General features: G+C 36.9%; 1 protein-coding gene across 5 annotated transcripts in view; it reads left to right on the forward strand.

Moving 5' to 3' along the window:
• RIMS1 (regulating synaptic membrane exocytosis 1) overlaps window positions 1-16043 on the forward strand; it is a 701348-nt gene that overhangs the window by 430837 nt on the left and 254468 nt on the right. Inside the window, exon 1 of one of the 5 annotated variants that reach the window (XM_006899388.1) lies at window positions 8453-8885. The exons of 2 other annotated variants lie outside the window; for them this stretch is intronic. In XM_006899388.1, coding sequence (XP_006899450.1) covers window positions 8786-8885 — 100 coding nt within the window. In that variant the 5' untranslated portion in view covers window positions 8453-8785. Of the gene's footprint in view, window positions 1-8452; window positions 8886-14310; window positions 14552-16043 lie in introns of those variants that run through there. 2 more of the 5 variants (XM_006899391.1, XM_006899390.1) reach the window with 2 other exon arrangements.

Raw genomic sequence — 16043 nt, forward strand, 5'->3', positions numbered from 1 at the left:
TAACAGATGCTGCCCTGGACGTGCTCACCAAGTTGTGCCAAGAAATCTGGAGAACGACCACTTGGCCAACTGACTGGAAGAGATCGATATTTGTTCCTGGATCGAAGACCCATAGAGAAGCAAATAAGTTCTGTTGCAAAAATCTGTATATGATGGATAAATGATAATAACATTAAAAAATCCAAAAAAGTATAGCTGAATTGTCATCAAAGGAAAATACTTGAAGGTCCAGAAAAAAAGCTTTGAACACTAATGTTTGAAGGTAGTATGAACTGTGGGATGATATCTAGGATTTGTATTTATTAAGAAAGCAAAAGATTGTTCCAAAGAAAGAGGAGAAAGAAAAAAGTGAAATGAATGTCAGAAGAGACCAAAAATGCACAAGAGTGTTGAAAAGCAAAAACAAAGGGAAGAAATGAGAATATAAAAGAGTTCAACAAATTATTTCAAAAAGCAGTTCAAGAAAACAAAGGACAGTATTGTACCAAAATATGCAAACAGCTAAGAGTCAGAAAAATAAAAAAGGGTAAAATTCACTTAGCATTTCTCAAGCTGAAAGAACAAAATCAAGTCTTGAATTAAAATACTGAAGGATACCAAAGGCAAAATCTTGAACGATCCAGGAAGCATTCAGAGAAAATGGAATACACTGAGTCACTGTACTAAAAATAATTGACTGACACAGAACAGCTTTAAGAAGCAACATATGATCAAGAGCCAATGGTAATAAAGAGAAAAGTTCAAGCTACCCTGAAAGCTTTGGCAAAAAATAAGACCCCAGAACTTGATGGGATACCAGGTGACACACTGCAGCAAATAGATGCAGGCCTTAGACATGCTCCCCAGTCTGTGCCAGGAAATTTGGAAAAGAGCTTCCTGGCCCACTGACTGGAAAAAAAAAAATCCCTGTTTATTCTCATTCTCCTAAGAGGTGATCCATCAGAATGTGGACACTACCAGACAATATCATTAATATCACATGCAAACTAAATCTTGCTGAAGATTGTTCAAAACTAGCTGGAACAGTACATTGACCAGAACTGCCAGAAATTCACGCTGGATTTAGAAGAAGCCATGGTACCTTGGATACCATTGCCCATGTCAAATGGATCATGGCAGAAAGCAGGGAATAACATAAGGGACTTTGTTTTATTGACTATGCAATTTTATTAGACAGTATTATGTCCAATTAATTATGACTAACACTGAGAAGACTGAGAATCCCAGAACATTTGTGCTCATACAAAACCTATACCTAGGCCAAAACACAGTTGTCCCATCATAGCAAAGGAACACTGCATGGTTAAAATAAAGAAAAATGTGCATCAGGACTATATCCTTTCTCTTTTCCTATTCAGTCTGTATGCTAAACAAATCATTCAGGAAGCTGAACTTAATGAAGAAAACTAATTTGGCATCCGTAGCTAAAGAATCATCAACACTTTGTTTAAACAGATAACACAGTCTTGCTCAAAGTGAGCACTTGAAGTATTTGTTGCACAGGATCAAAAACTGTAGCTTTCAATACGGACTACATTTCAACATTAAGAAAACAAAAATCTTTACCATCAGACAAATATGCAACATGATGATAGGTGAAGAAATTATTAAAGCTGTTAATGATATAATTTTACTTGAATCCACAATAAAATTCCTTGGTACCAGTAGTCAAATAATAAAAAAAACATATTGCAATGGGAAATTCTGTGGTCAAAGATCTCTTTAAAGTACTAAGAAGCAATGATGTCAGTTTGAAGACTTAAGTTATACTTGATTAAATCAATGGTCTCTTCACTTACTTGCTGTGCATCTGAGAGTTGAACATTGACTAAAGATAATAGAAGAATCAGTGCCTTTGAGTTATGGTATTGGAGAACAATACTGCCTATCATGTGGTCTGCCAAAAAAAAAAAAATCCCCAAACCACTGTGTCTTGGAGAAAGTGCAGCCAAGGTGCTCCTTAGAGGCAAAGATGATTTGTCTTCCATTCTCTGTTGTTAGGAGGGGCCAGTTCTTGCAAAGGGACATCATGCTTGGAAAGATGAAGAATCAGCAAAAGAGAAGATGACCCTCAACAAGATGGATTAACACAGTGATTGTAGCAGTGAGCTCAAGTGTATTAGGGAGGGTGAGGATCTTTCAGGACAGGATGAATTTCAATTCTGTTTCTCATAGGGTCACTACAAATTGTAGTCAACATTATGACACTTCATAACAATAAGAGGGCAAAGTAAAAGTGCATTCTGTGATATCCAAGACGTTAATCTTTACAGAAACAGATTGCCACATCTTTCTCTTTCAGAGGAGGAACTATGTTAGAATCTCTGACCTTGTGATAAAAGCTTCAACTACTGCACCACCTGGAAACTTCACAACATGGGTAACCAGTATTATTTACATAATATATAAACTTTATAGACTCTACGGAAATGGATTTTATGGAAATAGATTTTAATAGCAAAGAATCCTGGTGCTGGACCCAGACTTGTAACATCATGATAGAAGGAGAAAAGATTGCAATTGCCAGCGATTTCATCTTGCTTGGATACATAGTCTACTCTCTTGGTACTAGCAGTCAAGAGATCATTAGACCTTTGGGAAAGTCTGCTGATAGGGATCTCTCCAAAGGCCTGAAGAGCAAAAATGTCAGTCTAAAGACTAAGATGCCCCTGATGCAGGCCTCAGTTTTTCTGTCACCTGCTATGCAGTGAGTAAGGATAGTAGAAGAATTGGTGCATTTAAGTTGTAGAGTTCCAAAAGAACAAATACCACATAAGGCCACTGTTATAAAAACAGGACTGACATCAGTGTTGGGGGAAACTAAGAAAAGAGGGGATAATAATGTACATTGCATTGAAACAGATGAGAAAAAGTACTGTTTAAAAGAATATGTTATTGTTGTTGATTGCCTTTGAGTTGAGCACGACTCGTAGCAACCCTATGAACTAAGGCCTGAAGCCCCTCTACAACTATCAACATTTATCAATGTTCATAGAGTTTCTGGAGGCGTGCTGTTTAGGAAGTGGATGCCACTCCTGCTTCCAAACCTGTCATAGTATGTTATTGTTGTTATGTGCCAATGAGTTGCCTGTGATGTACAGCAGCTCTGAACCCTTCCCTGTCCTGAGCCAGTCTCAACATCAACCCCCACCGCCCCAGTTACTATATCCGTCTAACTCATTTGGGGTCTTCCTATCATGTGCTGTTCATCCACCCTTCTGAGCATGATGTCCTTCTTCAAGGACCAATCTCTCCTGGCCACGTGCCCAAAGTAAGTGAGGCAGAGCTTCAAAATCCTAGCCTCTAAGGAGAGACTTGGTTTCACCCTCTCCAAGACAGACCTCTTTGTTTTCTTGGCAGTCCATGCTATGTTCATGACTCTTCTCCAGCACTACAACTCGAAGACATCTAATTCTTCTGTCATCCTTAGTCATTGTCCAACACTTTGAAGTATAACAAGTAATTGAGAAGGCCATGGCCTGGATTAGCAGCACCTTAGTCTCTAGACTGCTATCGTTGCTCTTCAGCACTCTGGAGAGGTCCAAAACAGTAGCTTTTCCCAGTGCAATTTTTCTTTTCATTTTCTGACTGCTTGTGTTAAGAATGTTGATTTGTGGATCTGAGCATGCTAACAACCTCAATCTCTAATATGTTGCTGCCAATTTGCCCAATGGTGAGAATCCTTGTCTTCTTGATACTGAGCTTCAATCCAAAATGTCCTTGACATTTTGCAGCAAGTGCTTCAGGTCCTATTCAGTTTTAGCAAGCAAGGCTCCATCATCAGCATATTGTAGGTTGTTAAAGAATCTTCCTCCAATCTTGATGCCACATTCCTCCTCATAAAGCCCTGCTTCTCGAATGATCTGTTCTGCATACAGATTGAAAAGATACAGGGACAGTATGCATGCCTGACACACTCCTTTCCTGATTTTGAACCATGCAGTGTTTCTTTGCTCCATTCTGAGGACTGCTTCTTGGTCCAAGTATAGGTTTCATATAAGCATGATCAAGTGTTCTGAGATTCCCATTTGCCTCTAGGTTAGCCACAATTTATTGTGATCCACACAGCCTAATGCCTTTGTATAGACAGACATTCTTCTGTTACTCTCTGCTTTCTGCCAAGATCCATCTGACATTGGCAATAATTCCCCTAGTGCCACAGCCTCTTCTAAACCCAGCTTATATTTCTGGTAGTGCTTTGTCAATGTACTATTCAAGTCTTCTCTGGATAATTTTCAGCAGGATTTTACTGGTGTGTGATATTAGTTATATTGTTTGATAATTTCCACACTCTGTCAGATAAACTTTTTTTTTGGAATGGGAATAAAGATGGATATCTTCCAGTAAGTTGGCCAAGTAGTTGGCCTCCAGATTTCTTGGCACAACTTGGTGACCACATGCAGGGAAGCATCTGTTTGCTGAAATATGTCAATTGATATTCCATCAATTTCTGAGGCTTTATTTTTTTTCCAAGTCCTTCAGATCAGCCTCCATTTCCTCCTTCATCCTCATTGCCTCTGCTCATATGTTGTTTCTTGAAATTCTTCTGTGTCATCCAATTTTTTTATACAATGATTCTGTATGTTCCTTCTATCTTCTTTTAATGCTTTCTGAATCATTCAGTGTTCTGCCTACAGCATCCTTAAGCATTGCAACTCGTGGCTTGATTTTATTCTTTATGTCTTTCAACTTAAGAAATACTGAGAGAGCTCATACCTTTTGATTTCCTGATCCAGCTCTCTGAACATTTCATTATAATATTTTGCTTTATCTTCCAGAGCAGCCCTTTGAAATCTTCTATTCATCTCCTTAACTTCCTGATTTCTTCCATTTGCTTTGGCTTCTCAGCTCTCTAGTGCAATATTTAGAGTCCCTTCTGATATCCATTTTGGTCTTTTCTTCTTCCTTCTTAGTAATAACTTTTTGCATTCTTCATGAATGATATTCTTGATATCTTCCCACAGCTTATCTGGTCTTCATTCATTAGTGTTCAAGGCCTGAAACATATTCCTAAGTTGATTTTTAAATTAATGGATGATAGACTCAAGGTCAAATTTTTATTCCTGTGGATATGATTTAACATTCTTTAGTTTGAATTTGAACTTGCATATGAGCCGTTGATGGTCTGTTCCACAATCAGCTCCTGGCCTAGTTTTCACAGCCGATATTGAACTTCTCCTATGATTCCTTTCACAAATGTAATCAGTCTGATTCCTGTGCATCCCGTCTGGTGAAATCCATGTGTATAGCCTGCATTTATGCTTCTTATAAAAGGTATTTGCTATGAATAAATAATTGATTATACAAAATTCTGTGATTCTATCCCCAGCTTCATTTCTGTCACCAAGTCCATATTTTCCAACTACTGATCCTTCTTCCTGATTCCCAACTTTTGCATTCTAGTCACCCATTATTATTAAAGCATCTTGGTTATATGTTCTATTGATTTCTGACTATAACAGTTGATAGAAATCAACTTTCTTCCTCCTTGGCTCTGGTTGTAGGCACATAATTTGAATAGTGTTATTAACAGGTTTTCCTTGTATGCATATGGATATTATCCTTCATAATATTTTGTCAATTGCAATATTGTATTTTAGGATGGATCTAGAAATGACCTTTTTAACTATGAAAGTGACCCCGTTTTTTCCTCACCGTTTCATATACAACATTCATATGATCTTTGGATTCAAAATGTCCCTTGCCAATCCATCTTATTTCACTGATTAGGCATTATTTGCATGACAACAGTCCGGAGTAAGAGCTGCATAGTAAAGTGGACTGGAGTGAGGGTGGAGAATTGTAAAACAGTGAAAAAAATTATTTTTTTTTTTAAAGAGAATAGGGAGCTCGAGGGGAAGAGGAGGGAGGAAAATGTGCAACAATGAATGAATAGAAATCCAAGTTCTCTATAAACTTTCATTAAAATATCAATTAAAAAATTGTGGAGTTATAAAGTTAATGAAGCTTCATTTCACATATTTGGATATGTTGTTGTTGTTGAGTACCATAGCTAACCCTCCTGTGGTTTTTCAGAGGCAGTTAATCACATGGGAGGAGATTGTCCATCCATCTGCTGGAGAGCAGCTGGTGTCTTTGAACTGCATGTTTTCAGGATATTAGGAGAGGCTGTTCCTTAACACGTTGCCACACACTTTCTAAATTGACAACCGTGCTTAGAAACATATTTGCCATCATTTATGGCATTAAAAAAGGACATCATGCTTGGGAAAATGGCAGGTCAGAGGAGAGGAAGACTCTCAATGAGATTAATTGATGCATTTTCTGTTTCAATTGACTCAACCATGTTTTGGGAATGATAAAAATGAAGCAGGACAGGATAGAGTTCACATCTATTATTTGTGGAGTTGCTATGAGCTGTACTCATCTCAACAGTACCTAACAACAACAACAGCAACAAAGATACAGTTACTTAAGGAACTTTGGTGACCTAGTGGGTAAGGAGTTATGCTACCAACCCAAAGGCAGATGCTTCATATCCACTAGCTGCTCTGTGGCAAAAAGATGGGCAATTTCCTCTCACAGAGGAGGACCTCTGAAAAACTATTTGGGAGTAGCTATGGGTCAGTTCTGACTCAACAGCAATGATTTGGTGTTTGCTTATACAAACACTAAGTAGTCTTGGTGGTATAGTGGTAATACATCAGACTACTATTGCAGTTCCAGTCTGTGAGACTCACTGAATGAGAAAGATGGACACTTCTCCATGAAGGACTTACAGCCTTGGAAACTGGATGGAAGGTCACTGTGAGTTGGAACTGACTCAGTGCAGATGTATTTTATTAAGTTGCATCATTAATTATGTTACTTTGGTTGATTTCTCTCTCTTTGTCTATCTTACTTTCTTCATCTGTAAAATGGAATTGTAGCATGTTTATGTTAGGGTTCTTATGAGGATTAAATCACTTTATCTTTGTGAAATACAGTCTAACATTGTTAGAATTTATGAAGTGGTAGCTTTGATGATTATTGTTATTGTACAATTTAAAGTTGCCTCTTCCACTGGCTAGATATGTCCCTTAGATATGCTATCTACAACTTGTTTTCCTCATCTGTAATATAGGAAGGATAATAGCATCTAAACTGAAGATCTAATCTAGTGCTTTCTTCAAATGCTTTATATAATCAGTGTTCACATTTTTTGTTAGGTAAAATTCTAAATACATGCATACAGGAATGAATGAAACTTAAATGAATAATACTAATTTAAAAAATCTAGTGTGGATTCTACTTTTAAAAGTCAAAGGGAAATCCCAAAACAGTAGATCTATGTGGTTTTGCTTCAATCCATGCAAATAAATATCTCAGAGGAAATGCCTTAAACCTAAACTTGTAGTTATGTCAAAACCTTTAACAATTGTTATATTTTACAGCTAATTGTGAATATTAGGAATCTTTACTTTTACTAAGATTTTGAGTTTTGTGTATAGACATATTAAAAGAATATGGGTTTTGTGTGTGTGTGTTTTTAAAAGAATATGTTTTACCTGAGTCTACTTAATAGCGTGTTCACTAAAATAGATTACATGACAAAACTTTAATCCAGTTACTGTGACAAACAAAATAGGCAAAGTAATTCAATACAGTCAACAGTGTTACCATTTCAATCTGGACAGACTTCAAGTATATAGTGCTGTAGAGAGTGAAAAATTGGATGTATATCCCATGAAGGGTTTAAAAATCTTTACATCTGCATTATTGAAAGTTGCTTGGTGTATAAGTGTACAACCTGCATTGTTAACTCTGTAGAAGTCCACACTTCCAGTGGTTTTTAGATGCTGTAAATTGCATGGGAGGAGATTGCCCAAAGATCTCCTGTGAAGCAGCAGTTACATTCAAACAGATGCCTTTGAGTTGTCAGTGCAGCTCTTTATCCCTAGGGCCATATGAAATGCTCGTGATTGGAAAAGAATTTTATTACTATTTAAAATATACTCTCTATTCAAATCCAGTGAAATCATATCTGTAGAGTAATATGCATAGACCTGAACAAAGGCAGTCTAATATAAGATACTTAAGTAATAGGAGAAAAAGCATATGTAAAGAATATAGAAGTATCACAAAGCTTTATTTTGAATAATTCTTCAAGAAAAACGAAGCAAACAAAAAGCAACCCTCTTTTCCTTCACGAAGGATCTAATAAGAAGCATCCTTATTTAATTGATTTTAAATGAACAGAACAAAGCCAAAAGTATGCTTTAAGAAATCAACTTAGGGGATAATGGCCATCTTGTTGTCATAAAATATCCTTTATTTAGGCCTCTCCATAAATAAGCTCACAGCAGGCAAAAGGACACTGGTTAGAGTAATTTGAGGCATAAGTAAACAGAAGGAATGGCTAGGAGCATAGTGTCATCTGGCAGAGAGCTTATTTCCTGAATCCTGTGGATCTGGTTAAAACCCAGCAGAGATGCCAATATGCTTCTCCTCTGTAAATGCTACCAGTCTCCATACCACCAGGCCTACCAAGGCTTGTGTAAAGCATTTTATCCAAGCGGTCCTTCGCATAGCTGCACAGTGTCGGCAAATGACCTGAGTCTGTCATGCAAAGAGACTTGCTTATGTTTACTCCAAGGTTTTCTTTCTCTTTCCAGTTTTTGCTGCTCTTGACCCATGTTTTATTGTGCTGTTGCTCAGTAATCTAAGTGGAATAATGAAAGTAATATTCCAAACTCTTCTTAGCTAAGTCTTTGAGCAGCAGAAAGTGGTTTGAAGAACAAGTCTAAGCAATTTCCAGGCTGGATTTCTTTGCAGGATTGGTGTCATGTGTGCACCTGGGATACCTGTCTCTTCAGAAGGGTGGGAAGAAGTGAGGGCTATTGATTCCGAAGAGGGAACAGTCAAGTCGGGACGAGCAGGTGTTGGTAAGCAACACATTTGGGGGACTGGTAACCCTGTTTCTTCTGTTTTATCTCATTGGGGGGGAAAGTCTATATTGAACATTCCCTCTTTTTATTTTTCTAGTCTAAATATTCCTTTCTCTGTGTGTTATATGTGGGGTGATTTTTGTTATTTGGGAACAAATTGATAGGTTATAGTATTGCCCTAAAATTGCAAAATAATCAGTCATATTTATGATTTATTTCTTTGTGTAAAAGCCGTATTGAGGTAAATGTAGAGATTAGAAAGTAAATTTTTGTAATAAGAGTTGTTTTTTTTTTTTAAGTCACAGCAGATTATTTAATTGTGCAGGGATTTTGTTTGTATAAAGTACATTTTATACTGCACCAAAGACGGAGAAATATATGACAGATTATTGTTAGTGGGGGGAAAATTAAAAAATGGAAAGTTCTGTTGCTTTTTCAAAGTAATGGTCTTTGGATCTTCATGAAAAAAATTGAAATATTTTCACAAACATAGGCTTTAACCTAAATTGTAATGCTCTAAAGTCACATGGTTTATTTGAAGCATTACTAAGAATTGTAACTTAGTTGGAATATTTTAGTTATGTTTTTCCCACGGGAAGTTAGTTTGCTGACATTGGAGTGGGTGGTGGGAATACAGCTGAATGTGAGGACTGTAAAGTATATAATCCAGCAGAGATACAAGTGACTCAAAGTGGACTGAATGGTAAAAAATATTTTAAATAAATAAATATTGCTAGCATAAATTTCTGAATCATAAATTGAAAACAGAAAGCTTTTTCATACTTGTATGTGAACTTTGTCACAATGTGTGGAATTGCAAGTTATGGGCTACTCAGAAATGAAGAAGAGATCTTGAGAGAGGATTAACTTTTCCTAATATTGTCTATTTTATTTTGTGATTTTGAAAGCTATGCATATCATTCCAGAGACCTTACTTAATTTATCAATATTTTTCTATTAGAAGTATAATTTAGTACCATTTGATAAAATCTCATGTATAAGAAATTTAGAGAACTCAAATTAGTGACCCCAAGTTGATATAAATTCTTGGCATTTTATGAAGAATATAGATTATACAAATTCAATTTGAACTTATTTTAGAATTTTAAAGAATACTATGGGCATCTAGACCCATGGTTATAAATGTCTTATTTGTGTAATGCCTCTATCAGCTTTTTAATGTTCTTTAAATTTGTCCTCACATTTAAACAATTGATCAGTTGCTACTCGAAACAAATTCATTAACAAAATTATCCTTACTCACTGCATTTACAGCTTTCCCCACCAGCTTTATTTTAAGATTTTGCATATAAAATTTGTATACATTGTATATCATTCATGTACATTGCTGTTTCACACATTGCTACACTCCCATTGTGTTTGAAACCATCATTCATATACATTGTGTTTTATAAGAGAATCACCATTGATCTATGCTTATTATTACCCTGTCTTTTCAGGTCCCCATTGGATCTTTCTTAATTCTTTATATACACACCTCTGCACAACAGCATTTACAGCTTTTAAATGCTTGACTAGGCTTCAGTCCTTTTCCTGCACTGAAGAATTTTTTGCAGTTGTTCCCAACTCCTCTACAAATTCCACCCAGTGACATATTTAGGACTAGATCCCTTTTGTAACCTGAAGATTGCCTGCATATCAGGACATAAATGAGAAAAAAAAATAAATAGAAGATGACACATACAGAAAAGGAAAAGCTCAAAACTTTGACACAGTGATAGCCACATATAATGCATTAAAACATTTTCTTTTGAACTCTAAGAAGTAGTTTACATCCTAAGTAGGCCTGTCAGCCACACACACATTCATTCATTGCTGTCAGGAACCAACTCATAGGTGGTTAAGCTTTCTCCAGCAGGTTTTTGGAGACTGTAAATCACGTGAGAGAAGATTGCCCATCTTTGAGTTGTGGAGCTGTTGGTAAACTTGAATCTTCATATTAGAATAAAATTGGAATCACCAGAGATTCGCAGCTTCTGCGTTATTACCACACCTACCTGTGGACTGCACCACTAGAGTTTCCTAGGGCTCAGGTGCATGTGTTTTCCTGTTGTTATTTGCACTTAAGTCAGTGATGACTCACGGTGACATCATGATCAACAGATCTGAACCTTGCCCTCTCCTGAGCTGTCCTCATGATCTCTGTCATTGTGGTAGGCAGTGTGGCCAATCCGTTTCATTCAGGGTCTTCCTCTTAATTTTGTTTATTTTACCCAGCAAAATGACTCTTAACAGCATGTTGTTTCATGGGTTCTTAAATTTCAGCCACATCACATATGGTTCAACTTCAAGTATGAGAAATGAGTAAATGATTTCTGACCATTTTGGTCTTCTTTTTGGCTCTCTTAAATTATTATTGGGCCATCAGGTCTGTCATTAAGCCATGCCAGGCTACATCTTTTCCTTCCATGAATTGCCATAGTAAAAGAAACAGAAGTTTAGGAAGTTTAAGACGTCTCCTCCATTAGCCACACCATGGCATTCCCATGGGTTCCATGTTGTTGTTGCTCTGTGTGGTCAAGTCAGAACTGACACATAGCTGTCCCCCTAGAAGTTTATAGAGACAATCACTCGAGCGGAGGTTGCCCATCCTTCTCCTGCAGAGCCTCTGGTGGATTCGAACTGTGTGCCTTCAGGATTGCAGCGCAACTTCTTAACAGTAGGCCAGTCTGTCCTGCACCACAATGATTTTCCATACCAAGCAAATAAATCACTAGCACTATAACAAAAAATGGTCAAACTGTGATAACTCATGAAAATACCCTGGTTCTGATGGGGTAGTGAAAATCTCATTCAAGGACCTTTAGATTAGACAGACACAAGTTCAGATCGAAACTCTGTTACTTTTCACCTGTACCAGCTTTTTCAGCCTCATCTATAATAAGGAATATCATAATGATTTTATATACATATGAGATAAATAAAAGTAGCATAGCAGAGTTCATGGCACTCAGAATATTTTCAGTTAATGTTTCCTTATCTTTTCCTCTCATCACAATTTATCCAATATTTAAGTCAAGTGAGTTCAAACTATAGTTGGAATTTTAGAGGAAAGATAAAATAAAGGTTATAATGTGGTGTCATTAGGTGCTGTTGAGTCGAGTTCAACCCATGGTGACCCCATGAACAGATAAGAACTCCATCATATGCTGAGCCATCCTCACACTTCCTCACACAGTAGAACCCATATTAGCAGCCACTGTGTCTGTCTACCTGCTTGAGGGCCCTCCTCTCTGTCCTTCTGACCAGCATATCCCTCTCTAAGGAATAGCTCCTCCTAGCAACATGCCTGAAGAATGTAAGCGAAGCTTTATCGTCCTTGCCTTCGAAGGAGCACTCTGGCTGCACCTTCTCTAAGACATATCTGCTTCTACTTTTGGCAGTCCCAAAAATCATTGAAGAGATGCAAAAGGGTCCACCTAGTCAACTTGTTTGAGGCTCTTTTGTGGTTTATGTGGTGATTTGAGGATCCATGATTAGTGATCATTTTCTGTTCTTATCACATAGTTAAGGAGGCACCTGAGGACGATGTCGAGTGGTGTCGAATATGTGTGTTGTGCTGCTAACCACAGGGCTAAGCCTCTGTAGTGGTTTGAGCTCGCCAGTGGATCCATGGAAGAAAGATGGGAAGTTTCCTCCCATTAAGATTTACATTAGATACTCCATGAAAGGTCATTGTGAATTGGAATTGACTTGGCTGAGCAAGTGAGTACTAGCTATTGTTAAGCTCCTGGTTTGCTACCCAAGAGGCCAGTGGTTTAAACTCAGCAGGTTTTGCATGAAAAGGAGATATCTATTTCTGTAAATATGACACATTACATATTTACCAGCCCATAATGGTCACAGTCAAGCCATAAATTGCTTTGATAGCAATGGGTGAGTGGTGACACTTGCTTTAGCATTTACTGCTAAGTAGAAGGTCTCAGTGTTTCAAACCCAGCACCCTTTCTCTCTGGTAAAGACATGTCTGCATTTGTAAATATGATTGCGCTAACTTAATGATCAGAGGTTCACATCAACTAGCTACTTCTTAGGGAGAAGATGAACAATTTACTTCTGTACACATTGACAGCTTCTAATGAAAGATCCCAATGAGTTGGAATCATTTCTAAGTCTGTTGGTTGATGGAAACTCTGCAGGAGGGGAGGGCAGGTCTAGTCTCTGTTTTTTAAGGTCACTATGACTTGGAATCAAATTGACAGCAAAGAATTGAGGTTGTTTTTGTTTGTGGGTTTTGTGTTGGGTTTTTTTTGTCACTGTTCATGGTTTATTTGGTATTTTAGTTGGTATGATACTGTTGCAATGCTTATATGTAGATCTTTACATTGCTTGTTTTTTTTATTGTGGTTTATGGTATATTTTATATATATATATTTTTTTATTAAACAATGCTTTAAGTTTAGACAAATTAAAAATAGTTTTTGTTTCTTCTTTTATCATCAGTTGACTTAATTTTTCCAAAATTAGAAACAGTCTGACTCCATTTTTCAGTAAATACTCCCTACCAGATTTTTTAAGTTTAGGGCATGGTAGTTTCTGGTAGCTGAATGATGTACCTTGATAAAAATAAAATTGGAGAGTAAGAAAAAAATAATTTTGTTGCTGCTGTTGATTTTTCTGTGTAGAGAATATGGGCATATGACTTAATAAGGGAGTAATTATGTATCAGTGAGAAAAAGATGTTAGACCAATTATGTCCCTATAATCATTAAAGACCTGCATCTTTAGAAACATTGGAAAATTGAGTCTCCTCCCTCCCAAACTCCTTGGCAAAGCCTATTTTGGATTGTCCTTTTGCCCCCTGGAGATGAGCCACCATTATCACTAAGCTGAATGTACCAGAACAGCCTGAAGAAGCATTTTACTCATGTTCCCAACAATCAGTGCTATACCTTTGGTTAATACTTCCTAATGCCTGTTGTTGTCATTGGACTGAGTGGGATTTCTCGGGTAAGGAAATTGCAGAGAAAAGAATCTGTTACACAGGGCTTGGCAGGACCATTGCCAGTGATTGATAATGGGACCAGAGAATTTCAGGTGAGTTTTCTGTATCTACCAGTTGGCAAGGATCTGACAGACTTTGTTATCTTAGCCCCTATACATCTCAATGAAATGTCACTGGAGGAAGGACAGAAGTCCCCAGAGCAGCTGCCTGTATCTTTTCCTCTGTGCTAGCTTTCAGGGACTATAGCATTTCATCGTTTCTGCCTGCAGGAAGGTAGCAGCTTCTGTGCATTGTTTCAGGAAATGGTTAATTTGGAACCTATTTGAGCTCTGGTGTTTGCTACACTGGGAACCTCTTTAGTATAGCACAGAGCACTATAGATTAATGCGGTAATCAATGAGAATCTGTACACTGCAGAGATCTGTTTTGATGACAACAGCACTTATAGCCTTGTTTAGTGTCACTATTGGACACTGCAGGCTTTTTTTTTTTATTTAGAATACAAGGACCAGAGAGATTTTCTTCTAATTTTTTTCCATTTGGTAAATTTTTGGTTGTATTATGAGTTTGCTCTCATTGCTAGCTGGGATTTAGTGATTTGATGCCAGTAGCATTTTTTTTAACCACTTCAATGCTGCTGTTATGTTCGCTGAGTTTATGCAGTTTCTACTACTTCATACATTGCACTCGGGAACAGGTAAACTTATAATGTTAATTTGTATGGATAAATGTAAAATTAATGTGGTTTATTATTTATCTAAAAGCATGAGATATTAAAATGATTTGTTTAGGTTCTAAGTATGAGTATGTTTAAGAAATATTTTACTTTAAATATGGAAATTCAAAATATATAGTTTTTTTAAATGAAATATTGGAAATCTAATGTTGCCTTATAGGAAATTATTTTCCAGTTGTACATCTATATATAATGCATATTTAATCATTTATATTTCAGCATTTAACTTCCACCTGACATATATATATATAATAAACAGTCAATTTAGACAGTATATATTTTCATTTTCTGATGGAGCAAACACAGTGAAATTCAGTAAACAGAAAAATAGACAGTTATTAGAAGAGTTAAGAGATTTGTTAAAAGGAAAATAAGTTTATATAGATCCTTATTTCTGAAATGTTTAAACAAAGGTGGCTGAAGCTTGGTTTCTCCTAATTGAAAGACATGAATTTAGAGCACATCTGTAGAAATGCCTCTGCTTTTGTGTGATGTTAAATTATGGACGAAAGAGGAAGCTGTACAGATGAGGGGGACAGTTGGTACAGACAGAAAAAAGGAAAGGCAGATGTAATCTGTAGAATCAGAAATTCAAATATGTGACCTTGGGCTAAAAGAGTAACTCCCTTGTCTGGCTTTTGTTTATACTCAGAGAACTTGGGGAAAGATACTCTTATTATTATTATTAGCAAGAGTGGCATAACATTTTTCAGATACTCAAGGTGATCTCACATGACTTCTGTATTGAAAAAGACTCTTAAAAGGTACAGTTTTCTTAATAAAAATCAATTTATATCTCTCCTGCCCCCGCCCCTTTTGTGGTGTTTTATTAGTTGAGACTTTTCAGAAAAGAGATTATAGGTCTTTTAAATTAAACCAATAAATCTCTTGCCTCTTTTGTAAATATTTTTCCAAATAGGAATTGAGCAAGTTTTAAGTGTCCTGCGGGCACTGTGCAGTCGTTAGGTTGCTCTCCTTGGGAGGGGAAAGTCATCATACATTATGCTGCAGCCAGATAAGGCCCTGGATGCAGAGAGGCAGTTGGTGCTCTCTGAAAACCTGCCAGGGACACTAGCTCTCCTGACTGCTCCCCAGCTCCCTCTCAGGTACAGCGGGTACTGCTGAGGGCAGCCAAAAGAAGCTCCTGCCTCACGCCTCTCAACAAATAACTTTCAAGAAAGTCCACTTCCTGATGAAGGCACACTATAATCCAAAGAAGCAGTGACAGTTGGAAAACAAGTAGCCACCTTACAATTGAAAAGTAGAAATCAGATGTTCCCTGTCAAATACGAATTAGCATTCATAAATCTAGACTATCAAGTATGTTCTTAAAGGAAAATATTTTTTTTTGGTAAATTGTTTCTGTATATACATACAGAGTGCCTAATAATTGTCACTTGATTAAGATCCTGAATCTTATGTTTATAGTCATACTTAGGTCTACTTAATGATA

The sequence above is a fragment of the Elephantulus edwardii genome, unplaced genomic scaffold (assembly GCF_000299155.1).
Source record: "Elephantulus edwardii isolate Elephantulus edwardi_28Jun2011 unplaced genomic scaffold, EleEdw1.0 scaffold00255, whole genome shotgun sequence".
Lineage (NCBI taxonomy): Eukaryota > Metazoa > Chordata > Mammalia > Macroscelidea > Macroscelididae > Elephantulus > Elephantulus edwardii.